Source organism: Chenopodium quinoa, unplaced genomic scaffold (genome assembly GCF_001683475.1).
Source record: "Chenopodium quinoa cultivar QQ74 unplaced genomic scaffold, ASM168347v1, whole genome shotgun sequence".
In the NCBI taxonomy this organism is placed as follows: Eukaryota; Viridiplantae; Streptophyta; class Magnoliopsida; order Caryophyllales; family Amaranthaceae; genus Chenopodium; species Chenopodium quinoa.
The window spans coordinates 51,007-73,634 of record NW_018744662.1 but is presented as its reverse complement, the minus strand read 5'-3'; the positions used below and the strand labels follow the sequence as shown (position 1 = coordinate 73,634).

The 22,628-nt window shown below is 35.0% G+C and overlaps 3 protein-coding genes across 11 annotated transcripts; 2 read left to right on the top strand and 1 right to left on the bottom strand.

Moving 5' to 3' along the window:
* The first annotated feature begins 1,943 nt into the window (after positions 1–1,943).
* Positions 1,944–6,838, top strand: LOC110701873 (F-box/kelch-repeat protein At3g23880-like). Its single transcript, XM_021879482.1, has 2 exons — positions 1,944–3,810; positions 6,510–6,838. Coding segments are annotated over exons 1-2 (1,269 nt in total). The 5' UTR covers positions 1,944–2,543; the 3' UTR covers positions 6,512–6,838.
* Positions 6,839–8,966: 2,128 nt separating this feature from the next.
* Positions 8,967–13,791, bottom strand: LOC110701872 (pentatricopeptide repeat-containing protein At1g43980, mitochondrial-like). 9 transcript variants are annotated; one of them, XR_002507408.1, is made up of 4 exons: positions 13,515–13,791; positions 10,149–12,527; positions 9,955–10,015; positions 8,967–9,337 (listed from the first exon to the last, which is right to left on the bottom strand). XR_002507408.1 is itself a non-coding variant. In XM_021879481.1 (2 exons), the coding sequence occupies exon 2, from the start codon at positions 12,382–12,384 to the stop codon at positions 10,447–10,449; it is 1,938 nt and encodes a 645-aa protein (XP_021735173.1). In that variant the 5' UTR covers positions 12,385–12,527; positions 13,515–13,791; the 3' UTR covers positions 8,967–10,446. The 9 variants fall into 9 exon arrangements, 1 of the variants encoding a protein (XP_021735173.1); XR_002507410.1 differs by having other exon boundaries at positions 8,967–10,015; positions 10,149–10,181; positions 10,322–12,527; XR_002507412.1 differs by having other exon boundaries at positions 8,967–10,015; positions 10,149–10,181; positions 10,359–12,527.
* A 2,423-nt stretch (positions 13,792–16,214) lies between these two features.
* Positions 16,215–22,515, top strand: LOC110701871 (heat shock protein 90-6, mitochondrial-like). Its single transcript, XM_021879480.1, has 19 exons — positions 16,215–16,478; positions 16,768–17,015; positions 17,777–17,902; positions 17,996–18,089; positions 18,179–18,262; positions 18,382–18,525; positions 18,619–18,732; positions 18,866–18,925; positions 19,052–19,126; positions 19,212–19,316; positions 19,462–19,602; positions 19,688–19,780; positions 19,893–19,970; positions 20,182–20,436; positions 20,564–20,666; positions 21,015–21,189; positions 21,280–21,385; positions 21,477–21,566; positions 22,096–22,515. The coding sequence occupies exons 1-19, from the start codon at positions 16,374–16,376 to the stop codon at positions 22,252–22,254; spliced, it is 2,355 nt and encodes a 784-aa protein (XP_021735172.1). The 5' UTR covers positions 16,215–16,373; the 3' UTR covers positions 22,255–22,515.
* Positions 22,516–22,628: the final 113 nt, after the last annotated feature.

The following is a 22,628-nucleotide window of genomic DNA, read 5'->3' as shown; positions in this document are numbered from 1 at the left end:
TGTAATCATGCAATTTTGGCCTCACTGTCTCTGTTCATTAATCAACTTCTTACTTATGTATTGGTGCTGGGCTGGTGAAGGGTTTTAGATTTATCCAATCCCAAATTAAACAAACTATCACAAGTCTGCCAGCTCAACAGTCAGCTCAGTGATTTTGTCTTAATTGATCTGATTTAGTTACCCATTTAAATTCAAGCATAACTCAATACTATAATTTCATTGTTTTTGGATCCATTCATAAGTGTAGTATATGCTCTGAACAGGTCAGCAACAAAGACTATTATTACTTATTAAGGAGATGGGAAGGACATAGGTGTGTAGCTGGCTTTATCTATCCATGTAATGCTAGATGTCTGCTTACATAAGCTCTTCAAGCAACTAAGTGTTCATATTTATTTGCGTCTTATTTGACTTATTCTTCCAGAACTTTGTTGTGGTGAAATAAATAAGCACATATTTAATTACAAAATGGCCTTGAAAATAAAAGGAAGTGTAAATAGAGAATAAGGTTTAGGACTTTGTTACCTTTAGCTATTTTAAGATGTTTGTTTTAGAATTTGGAAAAATTGTCAAAAATAATACAAACTTTAAGCGGTCCGCCAAAAACAAGTCGACCTTTTGATTATTTCTGAATAATACTACCTTTATAGGGTATCCGCTTAAAACAAGTTATGACCGGTTATTAACTTATGTGGGACATGTGTCATTAGTTTATTGGTATGAAATTAATTTAATTTTTATTTATTTAATTTTTAGTTTCATTATGATTTTTACTTTATTTTATTTATTTTTAAAAAAAACCCCATCCCCACCCATTTTCCCCACCAGCCACCGCTGCCACCTTCTTCATTCCCGACGCCGGCCATGCCCATACCCCAGCGCCAACGGTGACCCCGACCCCGTTCCCCTTGTCGCGCGTACAACCAACCCCATCCCTGATGCCCCCTTTCTCCCCCGACAAAACCTCCCAAAAACCTTAACTGAAGCCGCCGTCGATGGTTGGGGAGGTCTGGTTTAGGTTTTTCGAGCGTGGGGGATGATTTTAGGGGGTTTTGTGGGTGAGGGAGAGGAGTTTCGGACTTTCGGGGAGGCAATTGGTGGGTAAGGGGAAGAGAGTGGTTAAGGGGAGGTCTGTTTAGGTTTTTCGAGAGTGGGGGATGAATAAAGGTAGTATTATTTAGAAATAATCAAAAGGTCGACTTGTTTTTGGCGGACCGCTTAAAGGTTGTATTATTTTTGATAATTTTTCCTTAGAATTTTATATCTTTCTTAAAAAATTTGTCTTGAATAAGATTATGCATTTATACTTTTCTTGGAGTTTCCTCCTTGCATTAGTATTCAATATCATAATTTGTTATGGAGCGTTTTACCGTTTAGTTCGTAACAAGTACTTCCTCCGTTCTATTAATATTGCAACAAGGAGGAAATTACGCATCCCTATGCACATTTTATATGCTAAATATTTATAATTGTGTAAGAGTAAAAATTATAAAAAGTTGATATTGTGAAAGTATTTTATGAGATGAATCCAACAAGATCCCACATGACTATATTTTGCTTAACGAATGAATCATATTATATGGTCAAACTAGAGTGATGAATAGTGCAAAAAATCCATTGTTGCAATATTAACAGAACGGAGAAAGTATATCATTAAGATCACATCGGCAAGGCCCTGTTCTTTTCACCTTTAAAGAAGTATATCATTAAGATTACATTTACAAGTATATCCAGTAAAAAATAATCTCAGTTTAGTAATAATGAGTTCAGTTCAGCAATAATAAGCTCAGCTCACATAATTTCAGTTCCGTAGAAATAAGTTTAGTTCAGTAAAAATAAGTTAAGATCAATAAAAATCAATAATTGTAAAGAATAATTTCAATTCAGCAAAAATATGGTGAAGTGAATAGGGTCTAGCTTTAAAGAAGAAATATAACAAAGAATTGAAAAAAAAAAAAACAGTTTGGCAAAAATAATTTCAGCTCACTAAAATGAACTAAAAATAATTTGAGTTCGGCAAAAATAATTTCTCATCAGTCAGTTAAGCAAAAATAAGGTGAAAAGTACAGGGCCTAAAGTCAATTTTTTTCCACCTAATTAATATTTATTGCATATATATATTATGTAACCAATCTGATCATACCTGTGGTTTTGATATGGTAACATATCAATATGCTTTTATACTAGAAATGATTCATTCCCATTCTGACAAATTTATTAAATCAGTTAATATGAGCTGTATCATTTTGGATTCACTTTGATATGATTTAAAGTTTTTGGGGATGTTTTACTTAATGTAAATGGAGCCTTGATGACCTAAAGTCAAAAGGCATAGTGGACTAGGTTTTCAGGACACCCATTCTCTTCCAACTCCTTCATTTAGTTTCTGTGCCTTGGCTTATGCATAGCCCGTCTTCATATATTCTGTAGCCATTCTCTCACCTTTTTAAATCTGGTTTTGGATTCATCTACACCCCCATTCTCCTTGATCCCTGAAAATTAAAAAATAAAAAATAAAAAATTAAATATATAAAAAATAAAAAATGAGTGATATTCCAGAAGAATTGGTGCTGCAATTCCTGGTGAGATTGCCTACAAAGTCTCTGCTGCGATTCAGGTCTGTTTGCAAATCCTGGTTTTTGCTCATTAATAGTTCCAATTTCATTTCTTTACACAAACTTCACAACCATGCAATTGGTAACTATAATATTCTCTTTAGGCACTTCTGCAACACCCAAAAGAAAGAAATCTACTCTTTATATGATGAAAAGTGTAGTTTTAGTCCTTTTAGGACAATTGGGGAACTGGATTTTCCATTTGATAGGACTCAAGGGAGCTACTACACAATTGTAAGTTGTGTTAATGGCTTGATTTGCTTATGGGATGACACTAATGAACTCAACCCTGTGACTCTGTGGAACCCTGCCATCAGAAAGTCTTATCAGGTTCCATTTTATTGTAATGTGTCTGATAGTAGATCATCGGCTTGCCTAAAATTGTCTTTTGGGTTTGGCTTTGATGCTTTGGCTAATGACTATAAGATTTTGAGGATTGCCTTTTGCCTTTCTAGTTTCTCAGAAAGTAGGAGAGTTGACAGAAGGCCTTTGTCTTTTTTAACCAAACCTGTTGTATGCTCTGCTGACATTTTCTCACTGAATACTAAATCATGGAGATGTGTCAATAATTTTGTGCCCTTGCAGCAACTAAGTGTTCCTGTTTTTGTTAATGGCGCTCTCCATTTCTTGACTCGCAAAGATGATAATCAGTGCTGTATCGTGTCATTTAGTCTGAATGCTGAGACTTTTTTGGAAATGGCATGTCCGCAGGGTGGGAAACTTAATATTGACTCAGATCATCGGATTGTGGGATCCTCTGGAACTATTTTCCTGCTCCACCAATTTCCTGGGTATCGATATGACATATGGGTCATGAAAGAGTATAATGTGGAAGAGTCGTGGACCAAACTACTCTCAATTGAGTTGGATATGCACCCTGTAATAGGATGGAAACACTTAATTAGCATCAATAGGAATGGAGGACTCATACTCTGTGGACCTGGTAGCTGGATTGGCTACCCGGTTGTGGAAGCTGTAGAAATAATGGATCTTCAGCCCCTGGGCTCATACTTTGCTCCACATGCAGAAGTCTATTCGGAAAGTCTGGTTCTATTGGGGGACGATAATTGTGTAACACATCTGCTACAAAATAATGGTGACAATATACAGGAGGAGCATAAAAAAGAAGAAACTGTGATTCGTCGTGTTCCTGGCAAGAGGAGGGGACAGAGTGCACGATTGAATTCGATTATTTGTAAGCTTCTTTTTTCCTTGCTGGCTTTCTGGATTCTTGAACTTGCGTCAATTGGTAAAGTAATGTTTATGAGCTGATTGTCATAATCTGTGGTTTGTAATTTTGTACTACATGAAGTCTCTGCTCTAGTCATTCTATTCTGCTAGCATGTTGAGTCAATTTTTTTTTTTAATATGGACGAGTTAACTTGTTTTTCTTGATCATGTGTAGGTTTTTGCATTTACAGTCCCTATTTCTAGCAATTTTTAGTGCCTTTTTGACTGATATCCTTGCTTTATCCATATGTTTTGCTTATTTGCCATGTAAACTTGAAACATCTAGCTAGTTCTAATGTGCGTGACTGGTATTTGAGGTGTAATCTATTGTAAATTTCGAAACTGCATCTTCATTTATGCTTTTTCCAAATTGCTTGTCTTTGATATATAGTTGGTAATACTTTAGTAATCAGTGAAAATAGATTATTGCTTGAACATTTTTATTTTTTGTCTGTATTAGAGCAGTAACTTTCTGAGTTGAAGTTATATATGACTGCTTTGTGCAAATATCATAATTGAATATTAGAACACATATAAGTTAGTAACTCTAGTCTAGATTCCATTTGGGAAAGGTAAAAAAAAAAAAAAATTATTCTTGGAGGAAGGTGATTGAGAGTGATATGATTCATTGGGGTTCAAGGAAAATATGGTGTTGGACAGGGCAGAGTGGAGGGGGAAAGTTTAAGCAGAGGACATGAAACTCATTGTATACTCTTAATTTCTCTATGAATCTCCTTGTGTTTTGCAAATTTTTTTAATTCCTTTTGTAAGGCTTTCTCAAATCTCTTATGTGTTTTCCCTATCTTTTTATCTCCTCTTGGCCCTCTTTCATAAAACTTCACCAAGATATCTTTTGGGTTTCCAATTTACACTGCCTTTGCCTCTTGCTCTTCCACTTTCATTTAATCTTTTACTTTCTTTAACTTTCTTCATTACTTTTCTTGTTTCACTTTTGTGAACAGTTCCTTATGATGACTCATGTTAGCCAACCCCAAATCATTTGAGACTAATGCTTTATTTTTGTTATTAATGTCTGCGACCAACATATAACAATGCTAAAGAAAAATAGTCTTGGTAAGAAAATTTCTCATAAGAAAAGAGAAGAGATTGAATTTCTGTTGCTTTTAGGGCTTGAGTAATAGAATTGATTGACTAGGAGTGAGAAATTCAAATTATTTCACAGAATAAAATTCAATAAATTAACCTAAGCTGTCCTAAAAGGTATGTAATGAAAAAATTCCAGACTATTACACTTGCTCCTCTTATTCATTTATTTACTAATATATTTAATAATATCTATATACAATGGATGAATTGATCTAAACTTAGATCTGTTGTGCTCTTCTTTACCTAAGTTTATCTTGATGTTGATATCTTGAGATAAAGAGTTTTTCATGGATTCTTAAATAATTCAGCATCTCGGTTTCCCATTGTGGCTTTTGCAAAGCTGTAAGTAATAATTTGATTCACTGCTATTACTTACAAATCTTTATTCTTATTGTTGTATTGAAAGGCTGAACCTTATGCTCAAGTTTGAATTGCTAAAATACTTTTAATATTAAACTTAAATTAGAGGCAATAAATGGTTGGATAAAGTTCTTTTTTCAGTTGAAACAAATGAATTGCTGCCCGTGCATCATTAATAATTGAACTGCCTCTAAAGGAATTATTTTGTTGTAAGATGATACCCTTGTTCACGTCACAGAAGATGAACAAAGGTCGCATACTCACATTACTTGGCCGGTTTGCTCTGTACAGGTGCTCATATGTGTCTAATGAGCCTTGTAGTTTTCAGTCTCTTAAATTTTGTTTTCTTGGATTCATGCAAGCTGTGGTTGGGTCAGTATTGTTGTCTACTGCCAGACCTATGACTACTATGTGGCCGTGTGCTGCAGCTGTTGTATTATTTCTACTATTTCCGCAGCTATTGTATTATAAACTATGTCCACAGTGTTCCAGTGGGGCACAAGGGCTATATGGGTTAATTTCCTTACAACCTTACAATGAGTTATGAATGTATTTCTGAAATGATAATAAGAGAATTGACTAGTTTGTTACTGCTAGCTAAGGGTTTACTGGTAGCTTGAGGTAATGATTTGAAACTCTTGTATAATGAGGTTGCTTATGCTGTTGAACCAGATTCTCTTAGAAGTTAGATAGAAATCCTAAGAACAATGCTTTTGCAAGCTGCTTAGCCCTCACAACTTAGTAATAAGTTTGATCAATTTCAAAAGTTTATCTTCCCGTTTTAGTTTGTATTGTTATGGTATGATGGGCACTATATTTGTTTCCCATCAAGTGGTTTTCTAATCAGTATTTTACAGTTCTTTTCCAGTTTCCTTTCCAAGGGAACAGAAATAATTCAGGTGCCTAACTACATCTACGTTGTTACTAATGAGCATGTCTGTCATGCATGAGTCTATATAAAGATGTTGTAGCTTACTGGATACAGGAAGTTGTATGCTGGCTCTTTGCTGCTTGTTTATATATGTAAAAGTGTCTTCTTTTGTTATAGACTGTTTTTGTATCAAAATCTTCTTATCTGGTTGGATAAATTTATGGAAATATTGAATATTGTGTGTCATACCTAATAAAGTCAGCATAGTAAAGCAAAAAAATTGTGAAAGCCTGAAAGGTGCTCATGCTTTTCATGAAAATTCGCAGGAACTGAGATCGAGGCATGTTCATGGGGATATCAATCAGAGAGAAGGGTAATGGCATCAAATCTGGAGACTGGGATGTTGGTGTTGCCGCCGTAGTGGTTTATAACTGTTGTTGCAGACTCTTTAGCAGCTTGTCATTTTCATTTGTTTTCAATAAGTTTTTTGCTTTAGTTCTCAGTACTCCAACCTCTACTGCAGCAGCCTTGGAGGTTTTAAACGTTGTTGCAAACTCTTAAGCAGCTTGTTATTTTCTTTTGTTGTGGTTTTGTTTTGTACTGTTGTTCTCGATACACTAATTGAGATTTTAGTACGAGTGAATGTTTTATTGGATTGCTTATCTAAATCAAATACTTTCCTGGTTTCCATTAGCATTTGAGTATCTGGTTTGTCAATTAGATGAAAATTTGCATTAAATTAAATCTGAAACACAACCAATATGCTGAGAGCTTTATAGGTCTTCACAAAAAATGAAAACTATAGCTTTACAATAGCATCTTATATAATATTTATTTTTATAATAGTGATTAATCAAAACTATTACCTACAAATAAGATGGATTTTAATGTTTTTACAAGTTATGCTTGTCATTGACAGGTGTGAAGGGCAAAATTTGTAGAACTGGTTGTGCTATGTGCATGCTACAACTTAACTATTGTTTTGGCTCATTTGTTCATTTGGGAGAACTCCAAATGAGTATATATGTAAGTCAAGTAATATTTTGTTGGAACCATGTATATGGTACAATCACAAACTTGGTTTCTATAAGAGAGCAAATGGGTAAGTAGTTCATTCATGGTCCTGTCAATAAAAAAAACTATAACCTATATATAGTATTGCTTTCAACAGCTATGCTGGTCAACTATGGGGCTATGGACTAACAGTTGAGTTGATCTTTACAAAAACTATAACCTATATGGCTATATATAGCATTGCATCTGCAAGACTGCAATGCAACTGCCAATATATCTCAGGAAGGTTATGCCTGCCCATACAGTATTTTCCGCATTATGCTTGCTCCCGGCTATATATAGCATTGCATCTGCAAGACTGCAACTCAACTGCCAATATATCTCAGGAATGTTATGCCTGCCTAAACAGTATTTTCCGCATTATGCTTGACCAAATTCATATACAATACTTTGACCAAATTCTGGAATTGCCGTTTGATAGTTGGCATTCTTGTCATGGATCTCACCATCCCCTACAATCTAGAGGGACAATAATGTTTTGTTTATTACTTGCAGTTTTAAATCATAATCCTCTAGATGGCTTAAATTGTTGGGAAGTAGAAAGCAAAATCATAGTTTTACTTGCATGAGTTGCATCCATTTAATGATTAATCTTTATTTTACACAAATTCATACCTTCTGATGAAAAGCTGTGCTCTTCTGACACTATCTTCAGATGGAAATCCAACATCATCCCAATCCTGTAGTGTCTCATTTTTGCATATCATGATTGCTTGGAGGATTAGGGCACACGCGTCAATACTGATATAATTACAGGACGTTAGGTGTAGAGAAATATACAGACGACTATATACTAAACCAGGTGCATCTGACTTAACAGAGGGAAGCAAACATTTCAAAATGCAACATGCAGGGAGTGCAGTACCCAACTTCTTGCAGTCCCCTTTCACAACTCACTCTGATGTCTTTTACATTTATCAGACCTTAATGAAGCAATTGCTTCCATTCACCTCACATGATTTGAACAGTCAATCCATTACCCAATAATGCAGTACGGTATCTTGAGAAACGAATCTAGTTGAATAAGAAAATTTTATTCAAAAACATCTTTCCAACCAGCATTCCTTAATCAAGAATGTTTTAATGGTAGGGAGAACTAAGAGATTAGGCTCGCTCAACCAAGAATTAATTAAAGGTCATAACATTATTTCTCATAAGTACTAGTGCAAGATTGGGTGGTAGTCGTGCAATTACTCAAGTGGCAAAGAAACTTAGTGAGGATTATTCATGTCATCTTACCTTTATAGGCTTATGTTGTTGAATTGCAGATTTTAATGTTCTTGAGTGTTGTGAGATGAACTTTGAATCACTTAGCTCTTCCTTTCTATTCTCTAAGATTTTCCTGTGACCATTTTAAGTACGTATTTAACATCTCACAGGTTTTTTGAAGAGCATATTAACATTTCAAGGTATATTAGTAAGGGTACATTTGATACATAAGGAATTAATATCATCATATATGTTGTGATTGCTTCCATGATACGGAGTATGTTATATCTGATATTTGCTATATAAGAACTAAGACATTAAATCCTCTCCCACAAAGTAAAGATCACACGCCTGAATAACCTGATGAACGACAATACCAAGATAGAATCCAAGAAAAACTAGACATAAATGCATCAAGAAATGATCCAACCACGGCAATAGGCCAAAGGATAATGGCCAGATGCCCAGATCACCAAATGGAACACATACTGTCTCGAGAATAGCATTGATAAGATTATATAGAAACTGAGTCATATAAATCCAGTTACTTAATTGAAGATAGCAAATTGAAATTCCATTACATATTGTATATGTCAATCTGCTAGTGCAAGCACAAATTACAAAATAACTGAATGCCTTCTCATACTCTCCTCTCTAATTATATTTACATAATTTGCCTTCTTCTACATCTATCAATAGAGATTCTGATGGCACCCATTAAATGGTGTGGGAAACCTCAGTGTGTTGTGGCTGCTGCTCTGCTTGTTGCTGCTGCATTCTCTCAGTGTTTCCCTCGTCTTTTTCTTCTTGCATACATTAGACTCACAGGTGGCTTGGCTGGTACGGATGGCTCGGTTGGCTCCATTAAATACTACACTATACACAACAAAAAGAGCTATAAGGTATCATAGATGTTGCTGAAAATTGAACTAACAAAAGGTATTAAGACAAAATCAGAACTCCGAAACATTTAACATGACAAACCGTAATTTCTGATAATGTGTAGCTTCTTAGAAAGCTAAATACTAATCACATGCATTCTCATAATAAAAACTAATAATCACATATTTTCTCCATTTTCTTTTAATTGACTCTCAAGGCACATTGTTTGAGGAAGAGATTCAATGCAACGGAAATAATCAAGATAATTTTTACACATGGTACCTAACCCCTTCCCTACATATATTATGATAAAAGCACTCGCTTACCTTCTCTGACTACCTCCTAAAAGTACGTACCTTGAGGTTGTGTAGCAAGTAAAAATGAAACAGAGGAAGTATAATATTTTTATTTTTTTTAGAAAAAAAAAAAAAAAGAAAAGAAAAGGGCCTCATATTATCAAATTAGAAAAGGACGGATTCACATCAGGCCAAATGATCAAATCACATCCAGAATCAACATATTCGGTTGCCTGACTAGTCAACCCTCCGAAACCAAAAATCTCAACATCTAGAAAAGAGAAATGAACTAGCGAGCATCAAAACATACCTTACTAAATTACACATCATAAACCATTGAATAAAAGCCCTCAAATCATGAAGTTGAATAGCTGAGATTACAGAAATTTCAGACAATATTCAACATTAGCTGTGATGAATCTGATGATAGTAAACCAGAAAATGATTGCCAAAAAAAATCAAAACTGGAAACACAAAATCGAGGAAGGCAAAAGTTACACTTACCAATACCTCAGCACTAGGCACACCCAACAGTCCCTGTGCAAAAATCAGCAATGGTAGAAAGTACACACAAGAAAATATTTAAGCTTAATATAAATTAAAGAGAATAAACATACTGATACAAGGTCAAATTATTTAAAATTGGCAACAGATTTGCAGGGATTTTTTTATAATACCAGCATTGATACTAAAGAGGTCTATCACATGTCATACCAAGCATAGAATGCGTATTTGAATTCCCCGTGCAGTACGCCAGCCGCAAGTAGCATTGTTCTTTGTGGGATGAGCATATGAACACATCTCATAATACCATAACCATGTTTGCAATAGCATAAATATCTGTCTGATTAACTTCCATGATCATTGTTTCACCCTTCTCCCAAGTCATTAATCTGAGAATGGAGTAAATATCTCCGCCTGCATGTTGTTGCAGCTGTTCTCCTGTAAAGCTATATACATGATCTTTTATCACAATACAACTACATCCAACAACCTTCTCCGAGACAATCCTCTTCATGGCTTCCCTCACCCGAACTGCATCCTCCCACTGGCCCTTCATCTCATATACACGGCCTAAAACCACATAAGGTAGAGATAAATGTGGCTCCAACTCCATCAATCTCACAGCTACTTTCTCTGCAAGCCTCACATCTCCATGACTTACACAAGCATGAAGTAACAATTTCCAAATTGTTGAACTTGGTTCAAAAGGCATCAATTCAATAATTTCCATTGCATCATAGAGCCTACCATCTTGACACAACAGATCTACAAGGCAAGCATAATGCTCATTACAGGGTCTAACACCATAATACTCCTCCATTTTTGAAAATATAGCAATTCCTTCATTAACAAAACCTCCATAGCTACATGCTCGTAAAACACCAGTTAGCGATATTTGATCGGGCAATGGACCTCTTCTATGTAGTTCTTTGAAAGTGTTTATTGCCATAACTAATCTTCCATTAAGAGTCAAACCCATAATCATGGTATTCCAAGAAATCAAATCTGGCAAGGTCATACTCGCAAAAATTTTCATAGCACAATCGATCAACCCAAGTGTTGCATACATATGAATGAGTGAGCTACAAACAACACAATCAATCTCAAAACCTATTTTAACCACCAAAGAATGGATGTGAGTTCCTTGCACCACTTTCATACCACTAATGGAGGACAAAATACTGCTAAGGGTGAACTCTGTAGGCCTTATATCCTCCTTCAGCATGACCATGAGGAGTTGGATAGCACTCTCACTGATGTCATGAGATGTATAGCCTGATATCATGGAATTGCAATCTGCAGAATTGTGTCTGTCAAGCTCTTTGAAGAGTTGAACTGAATGCTCCAATCTGTTGCATTTCGAGAACAGGTCAATAATGGCACTTGAGATAATGGAATTGCTAAGAAAGCCAACCTTGATACAGAGAGCAAAAATCTGCTTACCCCTTTCTAAGTTTCGCAAATTCGTACAGCAAGTGATTACTGCAGAACATGTAAACTCATCAGGTGGAAACCCCAAGTATCTCATTGAAGAAAACTGATTAAGTGCTAATTCCCCAAATCCAGCTTTACAACAACCCACAATTAATGAATTCCAAGATATCAAATCCAAATGTTCCATACTCAAAAAAACACCAACAGCATAGTCAATTAGGCCAATCTTGCCATACATATCAATTAAAGAATTCCCTAGAACCAAGTTTGACCTGATTAAACCACTTCTAATCATCTTACCATGAAGCTCCTTGCCCAAGATGGCATCAAACACCAATGATGCGACAATTGAATAAGTATACCCGCTTGGCTTCACTCCCATATATTGCATTTCTCGGAATTTTTCCCACACACAATCACTATGTCCACATGAGGCATACCATGAAATCATAGTATTCCAACTAACAACATCTTGTTCAGGTATCCTCTCGAACAAGGACTGAGCGATCTCACTGTGGCCACAATTCAACAACCCCTTCAAGCAAATATTCCAAGATATAGTATTCTTCCTTGATATGTCACCAAATGCTTTAAGGATGTCATCAACAAATTGACACCGGGTATAAAGTTCAAGGCAGCGATTACCTAAAAATGTGTGACGATTAAATCCAACTTTTATTAACTGTCCATGGACCACTTTGGTTAAATTCAGTGACTTTGATGAGTGACAATGGTCAAGTAAGCGAGAGAAAAAGGTTAGTGTCCTGGGAATGGTATGTATCTGCTTTACCAAAGGGTACATACAAAACTCTCTCTTCAATTATAAACAACCATAGGGTCACTACATTTTCCTATATAGGCCCCTTGTACGTGGACAAGCAGTTTTTGAGATGCCATTACCAGAATAAAAACTAGCTGCAATCATCAACCACGTCACTTTCGGTGCTGTACACAGAGAAACAACATTCCATAAGATTATCAATGTCAAATAATATAAAGTTAAAGAATCGATTATTTTCAAGATAAATAAAACAACAGAGGTATCAGGAAAAATAAAAATATAAATCATATTGCAGCCAACTTTCTTAAAAACAGCAAAAAAGACCTTTCATAAAACAGAGAAAAAGCTTAATGACCAACATTCTTGGACTTGGAAACTCATAATAAACATGAATCCCTGTCAAAAAGCCAAGCATAGCTACTGACGAAAATTCTCATAATATTGGTCCAAAATGAAGAGTTGGGAGTGTCAATAATGAGGTAAAAATGTAAAATAAAGAGTTTGGGCAACATAGTTCATGACTTACATTTACCTTCAGTACAACAATTTCTACTAAAATTAGATAAACTCAGCTCATGAACTAATGACATATACCGTTCCATTACAATGGCACGCATTCCGTTACATATGGGGGTTTAAATGAGTTAAGAAACAAGAAAATTGAGACAAATACTTTACACCAGCCCCGTTCCAGCAATACCAACGCCTACACAATCTACAACAAAACCCCACCAAGCCAGCACCCTTAATATACCATACTCCGACCCGACTCTGAGCAATGGCAGGAGGGGCGGCCGCCCTAGGCCCAGCGACAAAAGGTCCAATATCATATTTCCATTCTAGCATTAAAGGGTTCCGCAAACACATTAGCAACCAAACTTGATTCAATTATCAAAATTAAACTAAAAATTTGCATGATTTTAGGTAGAAAAAGGTCCAATTTCATAGTTCCATCCTAATATTATAGGCAAATTCTCTTCTCTGACAACAAATTCAGTCGTTATGATCTTCCCATAAGCTTAGTAATTAGTTATAACTAATAGTTCAATAATCGACTTCAAATAGACTATAGTGACAATATAAAAAATGAAAGATGAACCCTAGTTTGTGAAATAAACATTCAATGAATACAAAAGGAAATAAGAGTTAACCTCAGAAGCTGCTTCAATGGAGGATAGAGATGTTCAGAAGTCGCCAAGTGGAGTGCGCTTCAAGACAGAGCGGGAAAATGAGGACAGATAGGTCTAGGTTCATCAGTTTTTGTTTACTTGTTTAGTTGTTTACCCCCTATTCTCGGAGCTTTATTGATTTTGCATGAAATAAGGTGTTATCTTGAACTAAGACATGACTCTACTCGTGAGAGTGAGGGATAGCTTGGTGTGGTTACACCTTTCCTCCCAATTTCAGGTGATCTTGGGATCGATTCTCACCCCCCTCTTTGTAGTCGGATTCGGATGTAGGCTGTAGTCAGAGCTAAACTCCGGTGTAGCCGTGTAGGATATTGGTCAAAAAATAAATTAAAATACTAGGACTGCCAATGTGCGTGCTAGTGACACGTGTCTATAATGGATCCTACTAACAGATTCCATCCAAAAATCTACTAGGAGGTGGTGAAATCCAATTTTAGGGGTTTTTATTTTTTTGTAGTGTTATAATAAAAAGTTTTAAATTTTGTGGTATTATAATCTAATTGGAGACTTTTTTGTGATGTTATTTTACACAATATCCATTATACAATTAATTAATATTTTTTTAAACAAATGAGCATATATTTTTTTTAACTAATTTGTATGAACACAAGCAATTATCTCTTTTCCATTAATTTACCCTTAATATTTAGGGATATGTTGTTTCATCTTTGATTTCCATTCTAAGGATTAAGGAGTGGAAGGATGGTTTGTCCCTCAATCTCCCCCACAAGTAACTGGGTTTGTTCCTTACCCCACTTCTCCTGTGATAGGAGGGGCACATTTCGTATCTTACCCTACTAAAAATAACGGAATTTTCACCATATACCACTGAGTTTTAACTTAATTCACCATATACCACCAAAAACTTTCTAATTCATCATGTACCACTAAGTTGTTGTGCAATTCCACAAAATACATTTTTTGATAACTGGGCCATTAGTCTGCCGTTTGGGGTATTTTACCAATTCACCATATACCCATGTTTATAAAGTTATTTCACCAGATACTATTAAATTAAAAGATATTTCACCGTATACCTAGAATTTGCAATGGCTATTTTAATTGTTGTATCTACTATTTTTCACTGCTTCACTGCTCTTTTCTTGAGCTCCTTCAACATGTTCTCATCTCCATGACATTGTGTGTCTATGCTTCCCCTGTTTTGAAATTCATAACCCGAAAGGACATTTTGCTCGACATTACCCTTGCAACATCAAAATTTCTCTCATATATCACACTTATAGTACAAATTTTATGGATATTTTGTCGAATCAAGACTCTTTAATTTATTGTAAATTTCTTCCCACCTGTACAAGCTTTATTTGGCATTATTCTTATGTATGCATATTCGTAAAATGATGATGATGATTTTGAGTGTGTTGACATCTTTGCAAATGCTTTTAGAAGGGTGAAGTGTTGTTTTAATCCCTATAATATTATGTTTATATACATAAACTATCCTTTATAATAATCAACGACTAATTTTTTTTTTAGAAAAAAAAATAACCGTTGTAATTTCTGGGTATATAGTGAAATATCTTTTAATTTAATGGTATATGGTGAAATAACTTTATAAACACGGGTATATGGTGAATTAGTAAAATACCCCAAACGACAAGCTAGCGGCAGACTAACGACAGTTACCAAAAAAAAGGTATTTTGTGGTATTGCACAGGAACTCAATGGTATATGGTATATGGTGAATTAGAAAGTTTTTGGTGGTATATGGTGAATTAAGTTAAAACTCAGTGGTATATGGTAAAAAAATCGTAAAAATAATAATAATAAAATCTTTGATTTCCATTTCAAAAACCTTTGTACATGCCTAAACACAGGGGCGGACCTATTCATGTGTCTGGTGGTGCACGTGACTCACCAGTTAAAAAAAAAAAATGTTGAATCAAAGAGACCCGTTAATATAAATAACAGGTCTCTTTGATGTAAAAATATCAAAAGAACTTTGACTCTGTCACCTATCACTCTCTCAACGTGTTTTTTTGTTGAATATCAAAGAGACCAGTTATTAAGATAACGGGTCTCTTTGGTGTTGCTGCGTATTGTGCTGCTTTCTTTAATAATTAAAGAGATCGGTTATATTTAATAACCGGTCTCTTAAGTTATCTCACTTATTATTATTATTATCATCATTATTATTAGTTTTAATAATTTTTGCTTCTATTTATATCCCCCAAAGCTTATCAATTAAGTAAAAAAACATAAAGTTAATGTAATAATTTTATAGTATAATTTGTTTGTAACATGTTATTTGTAATACTTTTGATTTGTAAGATTGAATTTTTAAGTACTATTTTGTTGTAATATGGATTTTTGCGTCCTATTTTTGTATTGAAATCAATTTGGTGAAATATATATATATATATATATATATATATGTATATATATATATATAATTTTAGAATTGAAATTAATTATAAATAAGATTTGGAAAAATAAAAATGTACTTTTACAAATGATCAATAATTGATGGTGACTCACCACCTCAAAAATCCTAGGTCCGCCACTGCCTAAACACAATCTCATTATTTAAGATATTGTTTGGGTAAAAAAAAATATATATATATAAGAAATGACCAAATTACCCTCGGAGAGTGGAGTGAGAGTGGTAAATAACAACCATAAGTCCATAAGTCAGCCCATCTCCAGAACCTTCTGCAAAGTCCTTAATTCCCTAAAGCCCTTGAACCCTACTAAAACCCTTGAACCCCATTTTCACTTCTTCCTCTTTCTATCCAAACTTTCATTTCAACAACTCTGTCACTCATCTGAAAATTTGAAATTCGTTGATTTTCCCAGTGAAAAATGCACCGTATTTCACGACGATCAGTCGCTACTATCCTCCGTCACGGTGGTTTCCGTCATCGGAATGCCGTCGCAGCTTCTTCAACTTCTCCTCTAATTATTTCTGTAAGTTTTTCTCCAATTTCTCGTCATTATTATCACTTTTTAATCATTACTTGTGATTTTTGCTTATTTATTGAATTGAATGTTTGTTGATTGTTGCAAAATGTGTAAATTTGAAGTATTTGCGATTCTGCAAATTGAAAAAATTTCAATTGTTTTTTTGGAAATAATGAATTTCTGAAGCTAAGATAGTGAATAGAGTGTATGATTTGCTGATTTGCATTAGCTTGGAACTATATATGAACTGTGATCTACTATATGACGTGCTAATATGAAATTACATTGCTCAAAGGATAATGAGGTGAAATCGGAACGTAGAGTGTACTCGTCGTTGGTTTCGAGTATATTCGATGCTCCTGGCTCGCATTTTAGTGGCATAGGCCGTCGCTATGAGTCCACGGCTGCAGCCTCTGACTCGTCTGCTGCTGGTGGTGCTCCTGCTGAGAAATACGAGTATCAGGCGGAGGTTAGCAGACTCATGGATCTTATTGTTAATAGCCTTTACAGTAACAAAGAGATTTTTTTGAGAGAGCTGATCAGGTGATTATCTTTCTACATTGTTTATGGATTTTTTTGTATGTCTTAATTAGAAGTAACGGATTGTGGCGATTCTTATGCTTGACAATTCGTTGAATGTATGCTAGAGTAACTATGAAACTGTTCCCGAAAAACTACTATGCAGCTGTTGTATATAAAAATAGTTTTTGAAAATCTTTGTGAAAATTCGAGATAGATATTATTGATTTTGGTCATTCGTTTGCTTGACAATTCATCGAATATGTGCTAAGAGTAGCTAAAGTTGTTGTATTCAAAAAAATACTTCTTGAAAATATTTTGGTGAAAATTGGAGTAGAATTAATGGCATTTGGTCATCCATTCGCTTGACAGTTCATTGAATAAGTGCCACAGTAACTAGGAAGCTCTTGTATTTTTTTCTTCCCAAAAGGAGGTTTTGTATTGGTTTGAACTATGTTACTCAGACTCTTTCATTTACCTCACGTGTCCGTGTCGACACGACTCGTGTCGGACACCGACACCGACACCTGGACACTTCATTTTTAACTAAAAACACAACTTTTTTCAAGAAAATGGGCGAGTCCGATGCTTGGACACCCGTGTCTAATTTGACACTTCATCCGAGTCCAAGTAACATAGGGTTTGAAGATGTAGTAAATAATACGCCAATTGTTTTTATTGTAAACATGTAGTTAATTGTGTGTGTAATAGAATTATGTCTCTCGTAGGATTTCTTTGTAATTTAGATCTAATGACATATTTGTATATATTTTTTTGTTCTTCAGCAATGCAAGTGATGCTCTAGACAAGCTTCGGTTTCTTAGTGTTACTCAACCAGAGTTATCAAAGGACGTTGCGGAGCTTGATATTCGTGTCCAAGCTGACAAAGATAATGGGATCATCACAATAACGTATGGTTAACTGAAGGACTCATTATTATTAATTTCTAAATGCATTGTCCAACCGATTTCTTTCTAATCTTTGTTTTATCGCTTTTTCCACAGTGATACTGGAATTGGCATGACACGCGAAGAACTTGTAGATTGTCTTGGAACTATTGCACAAAGTGGAACAGCTAAATTTCTTAAGGCATTGAAGGTTAGGATATGTGCTAAGCTTTCACTCATGCTCTGGTTTTCACTCATAGAGTAGTATAATATATTTATTCAAGTTTTCTTATTTGGCAGGATAGTAAAGAATCTGGAGCAGACAACAATCTTATCGGTCAATTTGGAGTTGGGTTTTATTCAGCATTTTTAGTGTCTGATAAGGTAGAATATGAATTCCTACTGAAAAACCACTTCGTACTGTGGCTTTTTGCTTGCTGGATCTTTTGTGGTTCACTAACTCTTTAATTGTGCATTCATTAACTCTCTATTAATGCAAATAGGTGGTTGTTGCAACAAAGAGTCCCAAGTCTGACAAACAGTATGTGTGGGAGGGGGAAGCTAATGCCAGTACCTATATGATTAGAGAGGAGACAGATCCAGAGAAGCTGTTACCTAGAGGAACCCGCATTACACTTTATCTGAAGGTGAATTGTGGAACTGTTACTGAACTTTATCATGTTCATTCCAATATCTTCTCACTAATAACCATTCTTTTGATGTATATATATTACTTTTAGGGTGATGCCAAAAATTTTGCTCATCCAGAGAGAATCCAGAAACTTCTTAAGAATTACTCACAATTTGTTTCCTTTCCGATATACACATGGGAAGAGAAGGGAACTGTAAAGGAGGTAATGAGACTTCATTATTCTGCCAGCTGTTATTTGAAATTATTGCTACTTGCATTGTATCCTGCTGTAGGAACATTAGGTTTTGTTTTCAGCACATTAGGATGCCTTTTGAACTAGCTTTAATATATTTCAGGTTGAAGTGGATGAGGATCCTGCTGAAGCTAATAAAGATGGTGTAGAAGAGCAAACTGAGGTATATTTCTTGGTTCATTTGTGATTGTTGATCTATGAATTATGTTTGCATGTGAACAAGATATTTTATCCCTTTTTCTGGTAACCGTCAATATTTAACTATTACTCTTATACTATGCTTTTCCAGAAGAAGAAGAAGACCAAAAAGGTGGTTGAGAAACACTGGGATTGGGAGCTCATGAACGAGACTCAACCAATATGGGTGAGCATTTGTTGTTTTTTATTCTTTGTTATAGCAATGAGTTTTTTATTTATTGGCTGATCATGCTCAACTCTTATAAATGTAGCTCCGGAATCCAAAGGAAGTTACTACTGAAGAGTACAATGAGTTTTACCGAAAGACCTTTGACGACTATTTAGATCCTCTAGCATCATCGCACTTCACAACAGAGGTATACTCTCGGAAGCTAAAGAGCTGGATGTATACTATTCTGTATTTATTTTATTTCTGTATGGGTTTTTACTTTACATTTAGGTTTTTGAACTTATTCAGTGTAAGTCTCATTTATGAGGTCTCTAATTTTTGTTTGGTTGCAGGGTGAAGTCGAATTCAGATCTGTCTTGTATGTTCCATCAGTATCGCCTCATGGAAATGATGATTTAATTAATAGTAAGACCAAAAATATAAAGCTCTATGTCAAAAGAGTCTTCATTTCAGATGACTTTGATGGAGAATTGGTAAGCTTTATGCTAGAATAATGTGTCTAGTTTATCAAATATGCTTTGTGATGAGTCTTAATATGTCCTTGTCACCTCTTGGTAGTTTCCTAGATATATGAGCTTTATAAAAGGTGTTGTGGATTCAAGTGACCTTCCTCTTAACGTCTCTCGTGAGATTCTCCAAGAAAGCCGAATTGTAAGGGTTTCTGTCTTTGTTTTTTAATTTTTTAAAAATAAAACTATAATTTACTCCACTATTATTGAAGATTTTAATAATATTTTTCCCATTTATTTTTCATTGATTAAAGGTGAGAATTATGCGGAAACGATTGCTTAAGAAGGCCTTTGACATGATCCTTGGCATATCAATGAGTGAGAACAAAGATGTAAGTAAACAAAGATGAATTTAATTATGTTTTTTTTTTCTTTTCTGACTTGACTAATCATCTCTGACACTGGTCCATGTACTAGCCACTAGGTGCATATTTAACATACAATGATATCAATTTGTTAGACTGAACAACAATTCCTTGTCATGTAATACCTTTTTCCAATTTCTTAAAATGATTTATGCCTTCTATCACTTCTTTATTGTAGGATTATGAGAAGTTCTGGGAGAACTTTGGCAAACACCTGAAATTGGGTTGCATCGAAGATCGTGATAATCACAAACGTATTGCACCTCTGCTACGATTCTTCTCATCTCAAAGTGAACAAGAGATGATAAGCTTAGATGAATATGTAGAAAACATGAAACCTGACCAGAAGGATATCTATTACATTGCTTCTGACAGTGTAACTAGTGCCAAAGATACACCTTTCCTTGAAAAGCTTTTGGAGAAGGATCTCGAGGTAGAAATCCCTCTTACCTTACTTATTCAGCTTTCAGTTCCTTCCTTGTAGTGGTTGCTATTTGTTGGCTTGGCATACTGGCATGGTTTACGTCAATGTAAACTGTTCGTCTGTTTACACTTAACAGGTACTCTTCTTAGTTGAACCCATTGATGAGGTTGCCATTCAGAATTTAAAGGCATACAAGGAGAAGAACTTTGTGGACATCAGCAAGGAAGGCTTAGACTTAGGTATGCACATTGGTGTCTCTCTCTCTCTCTCTCTCTCTGGCATGCTTCAACTTATAGTGGCTTGCTGATATCCCCATAGATCATCATTTGTGGTTGGGGGGGTGGGGGGGTGGGTACATTTAGCATGCCAAGTATTATCAAGAGTAGGACCTTAGGTTTGAAGTGGAAACTCCTAGTGGCTTCCTATTACTCTATTAGCCCCATAGACCACCCCAACATTTGCCTGTTTTCTGGAGGGTGAGAAGGGGAAGTTATTAGGGTTTTTTTGCCCAATATTGTGGTATCTGATCAAGAGTTGCATTTGGTAAACAAAATTTATATAGAATTGCAATTTTGACATTGTTGCAGGAGGGGAAAATGCGGAGAAAGAAACAGAGGTGAAACAAGAATTTGGAAAAACTTGTGACTGGATTAAAAAGCGACTGGGTGATAAAGTTGCTAGTGTCCAAGTTTCTAATCGTTTGAGCTCTTCACCATGTGCTCTTGCATCTGGTAAATTCGGTTTTTCAGCTAATATGGAAAGGTTGGTGTTTTTTCTTTTGGGGCATAGCTTTTCATTTTAATATCTTATTACCTATCAGTGGAAGATGAACAATGATATTGGCCTTTGCAGGTTGATGAAGGCACAAAATTCTAGCGGTTCAAGTCCTCTTGAATTCATGAAAAGTAGAAGGGTGCTTGAGATTAATCCTGACCATCTGATTATCAAAACTTTGCATGTACGTAAATTTGGTGAATATTTATGTGTTCTGACTGTATGTAGTGTTTATCTACTAGTGTTTAAGATTGATCGTCTCTTTTGCTCTACAGTCTGCGTACAAGAGTGGTTCAGAGGATGAAGAAGTTCTTAGAGCTGTTGATCTATTATATGATTCAGCACTAATCTCCAGTGGTTTCACTGTAAGTTAAATTGGATTCTTGTCTGGATGCATGTGTTTATTTTGGGCATTTTGTCTTGTTTGTGGATTTTCTATTTTTCTTTTGGGTAAATTTAATGGATATAGTCAAACTCTCATCTGTTCTATCTCAAGTAAATATAAAAAAACATACTTGTAATTAAAACCTGCCTTTTGATTCAGAAAGTTTTTTTTATTTTTTTTATTTTTTTTATTTTATATATATATATATCAGAGATTCAGAGTTCTTCAAACAAAGCTCGGTGTATTCTTGTGTCTTTCGAGTGTGAACCCCATATAAGTGTTGCATGCATGTACATTAGTTTGTACTTTGTACAGTCCTTGTGATTACTATAGGATTGTAATTTCATAACAGAGGAGATTATTCTGAAGACATTTTTCTGCGTAGCCTACTAGCCTCCCCATGAGAACTTACTAGTTTCATCATGTAGTCTTGTGCTGTCTGCAAGAGTTAATTTGCACAATATTTTTATTTTTATTATATAGTTTCTTGACGGCATGTTTTTGTGCAGCCTGAAAACCCTGCAGAAGTTAGTGGAAGACTATATGATTTGTTGGGCGCAAGTTTATCAGAAAAATGGGGTTCATCACTTGATGCTCAGCAGCCACAGAATCCTGAGATAGTTGAAGCTGAGGTAGTCGAGCCAGTTGAAGCTGGTAATCAGAAATGAAGAGGACCAGACAGTTTGTAAAACTCTCTTATCGAAATAACATATTGAATTAGAAAATTGTCACTACACTGAAGCTATGCTTGCAATTGTGTAGATGATAGCTGGACAATTTTGAGTGTTATGAGATTATGACCTACTTGAAAGATCTCAATTATAATATCGAAGTGTCTTCCTACATACATACTGATCTAATCGTATGTGAAATTTGTACTTTATGCTACTTTTTCATCATAAAAATATAAGCGATTTGTTCGGTTGTTAGTTCTAAAATTGGATGATAAATGCATCTGATCATAGAAAAAATTAAGCTATTAACAAGTTTTATGTCTACACTACAATATACCTGGAAAATTTGATCAGTATTAACTATTAAG

Bases quoted from the DNA above. Each gene is read 5' to 3' on its own strand.
- LOC110701872 (XM_021879481.1), bottom strand. From the start codon at position 12,384: ATGTACCCTTTGGTAAAGCAGATACATACCATTCCCAGGACACTAACC.
- LOC110701871 (XM_021879480.1), top strand. From the start codon at position 16,374: ATGCACCGTATTTCACGACGATCAGTCGCTACTATCCTCCGTCACGGT. The intron at 19,781-19,892 runs GTAAGGGTTTCT...CATTGATTAAAG, and splicing joins TTCTCCAAGAAAGCCGAATT to GTGAGAATTATGCGGAAACG. The intron at 20,667-21,014 runs GTATGCACATTG...ACATTGTTGCAG, and splicing joins CAAGGAAGGCTTAGACTTAG to GAGGGGAAAATGCGGAGAAA.
- LOC110701873 (XM_021879482.1), top strand. From the start codon at position 2,544: ATGAGTGATATTCCAGAAGAATTGGTGCTGCAATTCCTGGTGAGATTG.